At 43.2% G+C, this 13,370-nt stretch overlaps 1 protein-coding gene across 4 annotated transcripts in view; it reads right to left on the bottom strand.

Moving 5' to 3' along the window:
* GRIK2 (glutamate ionotropic receptor kainate type subunit 2) overlaps nt 1-12,840 on the bottom strand; it is a 639,603-nt gene extending 626,763 nt beyond the window's left edge. For 2 of the 4 annotated variants that reach the window (XM_047734790.1, XM_047734791.1), the window contains exons 1-2: nt 12,523-12,836; nt 6,842-7,248 (exon numbers count right to left, since the gene is read on the bottom strand). In XM_047734790.1, the coding sequence (XP_047590746.1) occupies nt 6,842-6,956 (115 nt within the window). In that variant the 5' untranslated portion in view covers nt 6,957-7,248; nt 12,523-12,836. Of the gene's footprint in view, nt 1-6,841; nt 7,249-12,522 lie in introns of all 4 variants that reach the window. The other 2 variants (XM_047734793.1, XM_047734792.1) reach the window with 2 other exon arrangements.
* Nucleotides 12,841-13,370: the final 530 nt, after the last annotated feature.

The raw sequence follows: 13,370 nt of genomic DNA, 5'->3' as shown, positions 1-13,370 counted from the left end.
AACAGATTGGTTTTATTAAACCAATTGCTTTTAAACTTGTTGCTTTGAAAATACAACAATATGAAATGTTTGGCCCTAAAATTGTGAGGCGAGAGTCGAAGGAGACTTATTTGTCTGGGGATCAACAGGGAGTGAGAAAAGTCTGTGTTCCTTAGAGAACCTGTGGAATGTGGGGCGGGCTGGAAGGTGAAAACTGGTGACTTCTAGGCTGCTTGCTGCTTTCAATTTTGTCAACTCAGATTTTTTAAAACAGATTTTTAATTGTGTACAATTAAAATCTTGAAGATTCTCATACGAAAACTTGGGTTTGGGGTTTTTCTGTTTTAATTATCGAAGGAATGGACAGCTTTCAGTAGACAATTCCACAAGGAAAGAAACAGCTGAAAGTGTGTGAATGATCTCATAATAGATGGAGACTTGACTTTCATGTTGGGACTGGCTGTCCTTCAGAGTTTCCACTGTAAAGCGGGGAACCACCCTTTTTTGAGGGAGAAGGGACCTAAGTGGGCTAAAATGTGGTAATCCAAACGCAGAATTTTCAGGAAGAGAGAGAGAGAAAAAAAAAAAAGGACAGGATTAAAAAGACAACATAAAAGATCAAAAACCTAGGACTATACTGAGAACTTCTTTATTACCTCTGTAGTTTTTCTACTACAGATAAGCTTTGTTTATAAGTAAAAAATGATGAAACTTTAAACAAAAAGTCAAATTTGTTCTTTTCAGTTACAGAAAAGAATTCATTATCAACACTTACCCTCAATACCCTGTATACTCTCAAGAATTTTAAATGCCTTTTGTGTTTGAAGTAAGAGACATATAATTCAATTTGTTAGGTCAGTTCTTAAAAATATTTCCTTATTGAAACTTGCTCCTAAACCTAGGTTCACATATATGATGAAGATCTAAAGAAAGCTTATTTAACCTACATTAAATCTTGATAATGCATTAATGAGTCTTTTAAAGGGATAATTTTAATTCCCCAATCTTCAACCATAAAGACTGGATAGTGCTAATCTGCCTTGCCCTTTCGATTAAACTTGTTAAGGGCATTCTATTTAGTCAGCACCCAGAATGGGCCATTAAAATTCTTGTTCGGTAAGAGTTGTGTTCGGTGCTCTGTTGTTTTAAATTCCATTAAATCCAGATGGTCTTTATCACCCCATGACCACCGTGACTTCAATCAGCCAATTTAATTACTTACAAAATTGTCAGCAGAAGCAGCAAAGAAAAACAGGAAGCCCTATGACGTTATCAGATTGAAATCTTCCTCTTTGGTGTTTAATCTAGGCCAGTCAATAATGATGATGTGCACCTACTTCCTTCCCTTTCAGGGGTTTCTGACCTTACCTTTCATGCTAAGATTTAGGGTTTAAGGTTCATTTGAAGCATTTCTAGTACCTCGATAACTGCACTATGAATTGAATGCCCGTAGAAGATAATGCTACATCATCACCCAAATATAAGACAATCAACAATTCCATTTCAACACATCAGACCATTCTACTGGGGGAAAACTTAAGGTCTCCCACAAACCCTGGGTATGATGGAGGCAGTGGACTGATGATTTCAATACAGTGCAGCTGAAGAACAGTGAACTGCTTTCTATTCTGATGTGGGAAAATGGATATTGATAATTTTCAGGGAACAAGTGTAAGTGGACCTACAATAACACAGTAAAATCTCAAGAACAGAAAGAGAAAAATGAATTCCTCTCCCTTTAATTTGTACTACAAAAGAGCAAAGCATCTTCTGTATCAGAAATTTTGCAATTAAAAGAAAATCAAAGATTATGTCATCTATATCACAGGCAACACTTTATTTAATGGCGAATAGACTTGAAACGGCTCTGATAATCAATGATACATCCTGTGTTTGGTCTATGGTATGTTCCTCCTTTGTGTGGGAGCAAGTCACATTAACTTTCCTGTGCTGAGTAAATGTTGAAACAGTGTCATTTGAGAATTCAGGGAATGAACACACTGCAATAATCATTTGAATTAAACTAAAAAGCAGAAGGTGTCTGTCTAAAGAAATGTCTACTGACATATAAAACCCTGTTCACTTCCGAAAGACAACCTCACAAAGCCTGAAAATGTGTTGAGTTCCATGTGTCTGGGTGGAGAAGGGGTGCTATTTCTAGAGGACGAAAAGATCATTTTTCAAAGTCATTTTCTGAAATGAGTGTGCCTCTGTTGATGGATCACATCAGAGTTACTCTTTGAAGCTTTAAGAATAAGTGAGAACTTCAGTGAAAAACAGATATATATATTTATATTCTAGTGGCCATTGTATTGGCAATTTCTTGGAAAGATTTCCCTCCCCTGCTTTCCAGAGATCAGCTGAGCAGGTGTTCTCGGCTTTATCCGTTTCAAACAGTAGCCGCTATTACTCCCACATCCCCGCCTCTCAAGAGCCAGTTTTCCTGCTCCCAGATGTAAGGCCACTCCTCCCTCCCGCCCACCTCACCTCCCAAAAGAAGAAAAATCTCTTTCAAAGAACTTGTAGAAAGTGGCTGCTTCTAAGCTCAGTCAATTCACTCACCCTCCTTGATGCCGCAGTACATCTGCTACTAATTATTATATGTGGGAGCACATGGGATGTCCAGCAAATAGGGGGATTTCCATAGGAACTCTTTCCACTCCTTCTCACATTGTGGGTTTTATTATCTGAGCTGTCCCTGAGCTAGCTGTCTTCACTTTCGGCATGTGTGCTGGGAGGTGGCTACGTGCTGCGCCACAGTGTTGGCCAGTGCGCAGTAGCAAGGAGGTCTGAGCGCATCTGGGGAAAGACCTTGCCTGCAAAGCCTTTAAAGAAAGCCGTTCTACCCGCAAGCTTAAAAGAAAAGCTAGGTCAAAGCAGCTGGAGGAAAGAAGTGGCCTATATCACACGCTCAGCTCCTCGGACACGACTAGTTTGGAGAAGCTGCCCAAGAGTTTGGGAGAAAGTTTGGGTTGATGTCTTCGCTCCTGGCGTTCTAAATGCCAATTCAGATCAGGACTGAAAAATAGCCAGACCTCAAAGATCGGCAACGATCGGCAGCTTGAGGAGTGACTGCTCAAAGGAGATGTCCACACCCCCAAACTACAAAAGGGATTTCTAGCCCAGTATAGCACCCCATGCAGAGCCACTTTCTTACACCCACGCTTTCCCAGAAGCAGGGTCTGAACAGAACAGGAAGGAAGGGAGGCTCCTGTAACAGAAGCAATGTTCAAGTACCGAGAGCTGCAGTAGTTCAGCAGGGAGACTGTGGTATTGGGGGCAGCCCCCAAGAACGGAAGGATCCTGCCTTTGCCCTCTCCAACTACCCGAGGGACCAGGACACAGCTGCAGAGACACAAAGGTGCCTCATTTACATGGCCCTGGGACCCGCAGTGGGGGTTTCTCCCGGCACCTGGAAAAGCTGGCTCTGAGAACGTTTGACCTGACCTGGAGTGGGGAAACTGACTCTAACTGTCCGGGATCCACTTTGTCCCCTGATATCCTCTCACTAGGTGGGCGCTGTGGAGAAGCCAAGATGTGCACAGCTAGGAGCAAAGACAGAACCGGCCCAACCCACGGAGAGGCACCAGCCCTCTTGCTTCGGAGGAGCTGACTCTTGGCTGACCATACATCCCTTCCCTCACTGTCCTGGGCTGTCTTAAAGCTTAGGGAAACCGCCCTAGGGTCAATGTTCCAGACTAGCTCTCTCGGAGTTGTTTGCTAAGCCATAGGAGGAACAGGCTGGTGTGTGAAGCTCAGGGGGAGCCAGCCAAAGTGGGAGGGGTGTGTGCCGGGACAGAGGCACTCCCAGACATAGCTGCCTACATTTGGGGGGCACTAGAGAGGAGCTACTGTACCAAAGTGTCAGACTTGCATCGCGAGAGTGCATTTGCCTGCGGGGTGTGTGTGTGTGTGTGTGTGTGTGTGTGTGTATGTGTATAAGAGAGAGGAGAGAGAGTGCTCCAACCAGAAAGAGAGAAAGAGAGGAAGAGGGAGAGAGAAATGAGAAAGCGCGGGCAAGAAAGCCCCAGCGCAAGCGAGTCAACTTTGTACCCAGAAGGGGTGGGGGGAAGATGCAAGGGATGAGGCAAGGATCAGCACCCAGGGCACACAGCTCCCCAATCCAGACTTTGATAGGAGGACACAGGGTCAGGGCCCTTGGGTTGGGGGGGGGGGACATGGAGGGCAAGGTTTATGAGATCTGGGGGGTGGGGGTTAGGGGTAGAAAAGACAGCATAGTGCCCTTGAGGGTGGTTTTACACCACCTGAGGGGAAGCGGGGCTGGGGAAGCTTCCTAACAGGGCTCAGGAGTTGCTATAGCACCGAAATGGAGTCGCTGGGTTGCTGGCAGCTTCTAGTCAAGCCTAGCCTGTGGGGGAAGGGAGGAAAGGACTAATTGCCACCTCTTCAGTGGAGGCAGCTTTTCTCACCTGCACCTGGCAGGCCACTGCCCAGGGGTAGCTGTTTCAGCAGCAAATCCAAACCCTACCCTTACAAGACAAGGAGCTAAGGATGAGGCTTTGGTTGGTCCTTTGAGTCAAAGTTGAAATTAACCTTTCTCAAGAATGGCTTATACACTCTCAACCAACCATCCAGTCCACTCAAAACAAGTTTCCCCAGAAGGAAAAAAACAAACAAACAAAACCCCCCCAAAAAACTCATTGCATCCAATCAGTCCCAACAGGGGAAATGGTCTAGTGATTACAACGTACACAATCTTTCCCCGTAACTCAGGTCAGAAATCAGAGAAAATAGATCTCCATGTGGAAGATGTTTGAAGTTAATGGAGAAAATAACAGGTTATCTAAAAACTGAGCTGTTGGTTTAGGGTATCAAGACACTGTGAGAAGGTCTTTGCCTACTCTCCTATTTCTTAAGGACATTCTTAGTAAGCATTGGTCTAGGAACATATATTTTTGTGTGTGTGTCAGCTCTTTTAGAAAGCTGCTACACACTCTGCAACAGTCGCCAAGATTTTTAATATGAAGATATGAAATGATCAGCGAATGTAACAATCTAATGATTCAGCAAATATTGTGCTGCAAGACCAGACCAGCAATAATTAAATCTTTAGATTACTGGTGGCAGGTTTTCGGTTCCAAGTCTTCTTTTTTTTCCCCCACCCAGACCGAAAGCAAACACACTAAGGCACACTCATTCCCAAACACATTTCAGAAGATACCTCAGTATTCCAAATAAGTAGGTTGTACTACCCAAAATATTGGGCAAAACTACCATACTATAGCATTTACTATGCTTGAAGGAGGACAGCTGAACGCACACACATTTTCAATGATACAGGGACCTGCTTAATCTCATCCAAAGGAACAGGCATTCCTGTGGATGCTTGTTGCTAAGAGCAACGTGCTTAAGTACCATCTAAAGGCATGAAGAAAGAAAAAAAAAATGCTACAGTAGGAATTTAGATATAACCTGTTGTCTCTCTTTGTCATTACCAGCCTTCTGGACTCCAGGTGTTTACGTGCTGAATGGGGGAGGGGAAGGTAGGATTCCCTTTTTAATATGTGAAAAACATTCCTACCCTGGTTTCACAAAGCCTGAGAAAGATGATTTTATCATTACAGAAAAAGCACATGGGAAAAAGGAAAGCGAGAAGATGCTGTGGACATGATAGGAGATGCAGGCAATCACTTCAATTTAAATTTGACTGACTTAATGGATCTGTTTTTACTTCAAAAACACATGCTCAGGATTATATGGTTACTTGCACTCTTTGGTCTAAATCCACTTGAACTGTCAAAGGAGGCACCCACAGTGGGAGCATTTACCTGGTTGGCTTTCTCCTCTCCCCTTCTTATCTACTTAAGGGAACTTTCCCTCACTAGTTCTGCTCCTACTAAAACTCCATTGGCCATCCACAGCAGCTAAGTTTGCCCACGCTTCATTTCCTCCAAGCAAACCTTCTGACCAGCGTTTCCACGGAATCCCACGTTTAGATTTCCCTTCGCGCTCTACAGGAACCCTGATTCCTCAGGAAAGTGATAGGTTCCTCTAGTATATAACTGCCACTCGACTCTTTTCTCATGCCACGATGAAATAAAGATGCATACTGAGATTCCATACACGACTACTCTCCGCCCCAATCACCACTGTTAATCATTCATTAGATCAGGACGCGCGCCGTCAGAAAGCTGTGAGAGGAGGACTCACAAGTTAAAAACAAGACAAAACAAAACAAAAGCCCAAAACAAAAAAGCCTCCTCTTGCTAAATAGAGGCTTTTACCTTACAACACTATTTTTAAAAGCGCCGTGTCCCCTTAAGGGCACTAGGGGCTGGGAAAGCGGGGAAATTCACCTAAAAGGCTCTCTGTTCACAAAAGAAATCCAAAGGGTTAGCGCCTTCCACTTGCGGACCTGTCCGGGTCCCAGACGGAAGCGGACAGACACCAACTTGCCAACTTGCGGAAGAGTTACCAGGTACTGACTCTCGAGCCCCGCAAACTGAGAGGCGCGGAGCCCCGGCGCGCGCTTCCCGCCCGCCAAGCCCGCGAGGCTCCCGGGGAGACCAGCGGGCGCAAGCGCCGGTTGTGCCCCCACCGTCATCACCATCTCGGGCTGCTGTGTGGAGGTAACGCAGCGACCACTACCACACACTGGCACTCATTTCACCCTCCCGGGGCTTTTTTTTTTTTTTTTTTTTTTTTTTTTTTTTTTAAATAAAAGAAAGAGGAAAGGAAAGGAAATGACACGAGGGGGTTCTTTAAAACCCCGGGAGGCTCCGGAACTGCAAACAGGTCGGAATGCCTTGAGCCCACCCGCCTGTCAGAGGCAGCCCGCCTGTTTACATCCGGCTGCCTCCGAGCCGGATACCAGGCAGCAGAGGGAGACGGGGAATCTTACCAAATCTTAATACATGTGTGGTTCCTTGGGAATATCCAATCCACAGTAAACAGAGCAGGAGTTTAATGGTGCGCCTGAAGACTGGATTACTTAGAATCGGGGAAATAATCTTCATGGTGTTTCTGTGTCCACACGCGCGGCACCCACTTCCCCGATCTAGCGTTAGGCTCCCGGTTCGGGTAGGAATGAGGATGCGTCGAGTGGTGGCCGCAGACACGATCACGGCATGGTCACAGAGAGAGGAAGGAGTCTCCGCTTCCCAAACCCATTAGCAATCGCTGCATGTTCCTCACTCACTGCGCCAAGGAGCAACCTTCCACTGCAAGGGATGGTGGGACATCCATGTTAGTCGGGGAGCATCCGGGAGAAATCCAGCACGCACACCCACAATGTCCGGCCGCGCGAGCCTGGGGAAGCAAAGGAGGGGGAAATCAATAGGAAATCCAGCCTTGGAAACCTCCGAGGCGTCGGTAGCGAACCACAGTCCCAGCACAAAAGGCGCTTTGCTCGCAAAGGTTTTGCCAGGCCCTATTCTACTGCACTGCTGCACAGCTTCTGACGTGAAGCCAAGATTAAGTGAGAAAAATTGAGATAGCTGCTTGCCTGTTAAGGCTCCCTGCCAGCGAGCTTCCCAGTATCTCTTATGCAACCGATCTCATCGCCCGCCTTGAGTTTCAAGAAAGAAGTCGGATTTATTTACGCGGAAGAAACTGCTTTTATTTCCCGTAAGAGTCTTTGCTAAGAGAGTAACTGGTGTATGCAAACGGACTTCTTACAATCAGCTGATGAATTTTAATAAATGACAAGCTAAACCAAAGTCACTTTGCCTAGGAGTTGTAAAAAAGGAAGTGGTCTAAGGCAGAGGAATTTACTACAAATATAACTTGTCTTTCGGTTAAAAGAAAGTCTTCTTTATATTCTGAAAATTATATTCTGGTCCAGGAGTGAATATAGATTGGAGTGCAATTGCAGAAGTTAAGATAGTCTTTAAAAACTTGAGTGGACATTCCTTGATTACTACAAGAGGGGTTTTAAAAAAAAAAAAAAGATGTCTTCAAGTGGTCTTTTAGGAGGAAAAGTGTTGAGTTAAAATGAAGGAATCATACTTTTCCACACATTTTTTTAGCTCGCCTAAAATAATTGTGCCTATGAATAAAGACAATGATGTTTAATTTGGTATAACAAACTCCAAAGGTTTCAATAATTTATGCCCAATTACTTCTCATTTTGGTTTTTTGAGTATGTTTTTCTTTCAGAGGCATAATATGGGATCATAGTTTGGGCAACATTGAATGTCACAGTTTTGCCTAAAAATGCCTTATTATTGTCTGGTGTTCTGGTCAGAATATTTAGTCTTCAAGCAGTGACTGACTTGGCTTTCATCAGGTGCAATTTATTCAAGGAAAAGAAAAGTACACAAGTATATATTCTTTTAACATGAAAACACACTTTGCTGTTGAAATAAGTAATATGCTGTCATGCAGGCATAGAGATTAAAATACCCAGTCCTAATATTTTACATTCATAAATGAAACTGAGATAGTTATTAATAAGTATATTATACATATTAATATTTTAAGTGATCAAGTAGCACAAAAGTAGCAAAAAAGGCTAGATCTGTTTCTTAAAATTAATCTGCTTTTCATAACCAAATAACAGGGCATAGGTTAAAACTTATGAAATAATTATAAGATTCTACCTTATTTGAGGAATATCTAATCTTTTAATAAGGAGGGATATGAGTACTATTTATTCCAGATAGCAAGAAAACAATGTAATGTTTTCATTCCATCATAGTGATTTTCTTACTCTCTTTTTTCTTACGGTATTATAAAATGCTGATTTGAAAATAAAGCTACATTTTGCAAAAGCAATAAGTGGGCATTGACTTTTTAAAAAAAAAAGATGGAGGCATAACTGCAGTGTCAAAAATAAGTATCATGAATGACTAGTTCTGCAGTGTAGCAGGCAATTCAATCAAATAATCTGACTATTTGAGCACTTTAAAAGGAACACCTTGTGCTAAAACCAAGGGTTTCTAGCGACTCCTTCAGTCCATGTTTAAAATATCTTTTGTAAGACATGTATAGTCCAATACATTCTGTATTTGTTGTTTCATTTATCCTATACTATTTGTTCTTTCTCTTTTTGACCCTAGCAGATATAATTAATGACAACCAGAGCAAGAGTAAATATTCTTAGTTTTTTCATCTGTCAATATGATTGTTATACACTACATGAAAATAGCATGTTCTATTTTGACTACTCAAAATACTGCAGTTTTGCAGTTTAGTTAGCATTTAATAAAACCTGAGAAAACAAAATGTACCGTAAGTCCTTGTTCACATATTCTATTAACATAATGGAATTTGATGTTACAGTTGTAACTTCTCTACTTAAAACTAGCATTCTAAACTATTTGGCCTTTAAGGGATTATTTATTGGATATCTAGTTGGAAAAGTGAAAGATAAGCTTCCGGATTCATGAAGTTCTTACTCAGTATATTAAACAGTAAAAAGTCTATCATAAATTTTTCTATTAATTGGTCCCCAAAGAACCAATTTTGCACATATGCTAAATTAGGTTCATTTACATCCGTCAACTAATCTGAAAGACTTCAGCATCACAGACAGCAAGTCCACCTGTCTAATTGAACTTCTGCAAGATAGGAGACGACCTTTATTCAGGACCGCGGACAGCGCTCCAGGCATTGATTTATTCTCAAGTAGTACATTGAAAGTAGTACATTGAATGGGTAATGTGCCATTTGAAGTGACAAAGTGAATATTTCTACTACACAGAATCTGGGAATCTGAGTTATTGCATTGTTCACATTGTCAAGAGGACTATTTTTTCAACTGTGTTTTGTGTATATTTCAGTGTGACTTACTGGGATTGCTTAGCTTACCCAGGATGTGATAATAGTCATCCTTTTCAGGGCATACTACTACAAAAGCCATCTACATTAATCATGAGTTCCCTCATGAGCACTAAACTACTGTTTCTCAGTATTTAAAAAAATGCCTGAAAGACCACCAAGATTTCAGAATACTGAATAACATGCTGCCAATGTTCAGTGGCTAAAGACATTTCTAAAATACATAATTAGTTATTGGCTGAATTTTCCACCTTCAGCTTTTCATCTATTACAAGGGTAATCAGATCAATTATCATTCTTTTTCATTAAACTTTGCTCACTCCTAGGACAAAAACAAAACCACCCTAAAAAAAAACAAAAAACAAACAAACAAACAAACAAAAACCCGCCAAAATCTAAATCAAAACAACAAAATCCTAAGATTACCACCTCAATAATAGAACGGAAAGACTTGATAGTAGAAAAGATACCTCAGAGTAGGGCAATTTTGAAGTTATTGCAAGTTTCTCCCCAATTCTGATACCTTCATATAGCTAAAGCTATATGAAGGATTGATAGTCATTATATAGTGGTCACTGACCATATTGAGCTCTTTTTAAAATTGTCCCAGTTTTGTAATTTTCTTTTTTCTCAAAGGGAAAAAAATATCATTTGGTGTCAGACAATCATATATTTAGCAATAGTGAGATTTACACACCTTATTGCATAGCTTCATTTGCTTTTTATCTATTTTAACCATATGGCAACCTTGATTTCTAAGAGCCAAAGCTCTGTAGGCTCCAAGGTCAAAGCAGAGATGACAAACTGCAAATGCACACATACATGCACACACAGAGAGAAGCTGTATCTAAAGTAAGCCTACACACACACAAACACACACACACACACACACAGAAGGCTGACATGAAGAGATATCAAACCTATGATAAATTAGCAAAGAACAAAATGCACATCATGTTTATGTAAAGCTTGTTCCAACAACAACAACAAAATGCCATTAGCTTCATCGTTCACTGTATTTTTATATTTACTGACACTAATGACCTCTTATTCTTGGGTACTATTGCTTGGGAAGCAATTTTAGTTTTCTATTCTCCCAGTGAAAATGAATCTTATTCTAGTTAGCTGCCACCTGGTGGGGCATGTACAAATGTGTAATAATACCTACAGCATAACGTTTAAAAAGACAATGCCTATACCTTTTGTAAGAAACAGCAAATACATATCCCAGGACAACCTGAATTTCAAAGGTGTTTCAAAGGTTCTTCCACACCATATCTATATTTAAATTTTTCCACACGGAATTCTTTCTACGGATTCCACTTGACTTGTCACCAAAGTCCTGCTGCTACATGACATTTGAGAAACCTCATCTTATAATAATACCTGACCTATTCTTCCATGCGTGTGGCCTGTTGTGTGTAAGCTAAGCTAAAATAAACAGGCTGTTCATCCGTGGCATTAGAGGTGCCAGAGAATAAAGTCAGAGCTGATATCAGTTAAAAACACACTGTTGCATACTTGCACTTCACTCTAACTATGAATGCTATGCTATGCAATCCCTTGTGATTCCGAACACATATCAGCTGTTCCACCAACATTCTGCTGCATTGATGATTAATGACACTTAGAGTTTTAATTAATTTTTAGATGCCAAAAATAAGTGTATCTTAATTAAGAAATTGAATTGGAATAGCTTTACATGCCCTGGAATCATTTTTTTTTTCTTTTTAAAAATTTTAGTCTGTGCAATCCCCAGTGGGTTTTAAATAGAAGAAAACAAACAGGTAAGACTTCCAGGCATCACTTATTTCTCAATCACCTTCCTTCTGTGTGCTTCATTTTGCTTGTTTGTTTGTTTAATAAGTTTCTAAGGCCACTGAAAGCTGTCTTGATGGTTACAGGAATGGTTCCTATAAAGAGTTAGGCAAATCAAAATTGAAATATTATTACCTATCTTCCAGTAACTAAACTACAAGCTAATTAAGATTCAAATGAATCAATCATCTCTTTTGAAATAAAAATAATCATCCACCCATAAGGTAATTTCTGATGACAGAATACTTACAGTATGAAGATGAAGAAATGCTAGAAGGTGGTCTGTGTGTTACCAAAAGGATAGTAGTAGTAAGTTTTCTAACGTCCCCTATTCCCTAAACTGGAAATCATTATCTAGGGAGTCTCAGCTAGGTCGTGGTGTTTACTAAAGAACTCCTTGAACGTAAAGATGTCAGGGGATGAGAGTCATTAAAAGTTTTTAGCGTTTATGATCCACCCTGGTGGGTGACTCCCCCTACCCTAATGGGACACCCTCCGAGTTTTTTCAGAAGCCCTCAATACTGGCGTTGGTTAAAATCAATGTCTGTACTTCAGCGCAGAACTAAAGAGCAGGGTTCATGGAAAATTGGGCGGATGGAAGGAAGGCTGGGGAGTTCTTCAGACCCGCAGGCAGATACACAGATTCTTGCCATCTGTCTCTCTTCGCCTCGCGTTGAGTCCCAGCAGCTGAGGCCACTTCCTGACACGTCCACTTATTAAATTATTTTATGTGGAGAACGCGAGCGCCCGCAGCCAACCGAGCCAGTTGTATCCTTGACGGGAATTGGCTGAGGCGAGCGGGACAAAGCCACTCGCAGCGAATCGGTCCAGCGGGTGCCCTGAGCGCACCGGGCTCCGCGGCGCGGCTGTTCGCCTTCTTCCTCTCCAGGCGTTAAAAGCCCCTCGCCCACCCCCGGTCCCTCCTGTGGGAACTTACACCTCGGGAGGCAGCCCCGAGCAGAGCCCACCGGGGGGAGTCCTTACCTCTCGCTGCGGGTGAGGTAGGCAGGGAGGGGGAGGGGTGGTCCTCGGGGAGGAGCAGGCGGAGGAGGTCGGGCGGGAAGTCTGCGGCTCCCGGACAGAGGAGCGCAGCCGCGGGCGCCGAGCGCGAGTGACGGCGGCGGCGGAGACGGAGACCGTGGAGCAGCGGCGGCGGCGGCGGCGGAGACAGACACGCCTCCTGGCGGGGGTTCCTCGCCTCTTGCTTTAAAGGCGCCGCGCTCCTTTCCCCGCGGACCCTGCACACTCCCGGCGGCTGCGGCCACCAGGGCGCAGCGCTCGCCCCTGGACAGCAGGAGGGAAAGTGCGAGAATTCTGGGCGCCTCCAGGCTTGGACGTTAAAAATCCCCTGGCCGGGACTTCATCTCTTGCGCACACCCCCCGCCTGCTCTGGGATGGAGGGACTAGGACTGAGATGTTCGGTCAGAGAGTGATGCAAACCCCCAAGGAATCCGCCGGGCCCTGGGTTGTGACAACACGTACTAGGAGCCCGAGCACGTTTAGTTCTGGGTGGTGGGTTTTATACCTCTTCGAAACCATAGCAACGAAACTTCTCTACCGCCAGGATTTGGGGAGCAGCTGGTAGTCTCCAAAGTGGCCCTTTTAGTCCAACTACTGTCATTTCCCTTTGAGCTTTGCGGTAAAGATTTTGACCTGCGACTTACCCCCACCTACACCTCTTGTGTACACTACTAACGCTCTCCCCCCGCGCTGCCCTTACCCCCTTAGACGCCTGGAGTCCGTGCACCTCACCTCGCCTCGCCTCCGTTGCTGAAAGCAGAGACTTCCCCCGAGTGTCAAGGGGAGAGGGTTTTGGCGAGAAGTCTCTGTGC

This window comes from Lutra lutra, chromosome 6 (genome assembly GCF_902655055.1).
Source record: "Lutra lutra chromosome 6, mLutLut1.2, whole genome shotgun sequence".
Classification (NCBI taxonomy): domain Eukaryota; kingdom Metazoa; phylum Chordata; class Mammalia; order Carnivora; family Mustelidae; genus Lutra; species Lutra lutra.
This window is presented reverse-complemented; position numbering and strand designations above follow the sequence as displayed.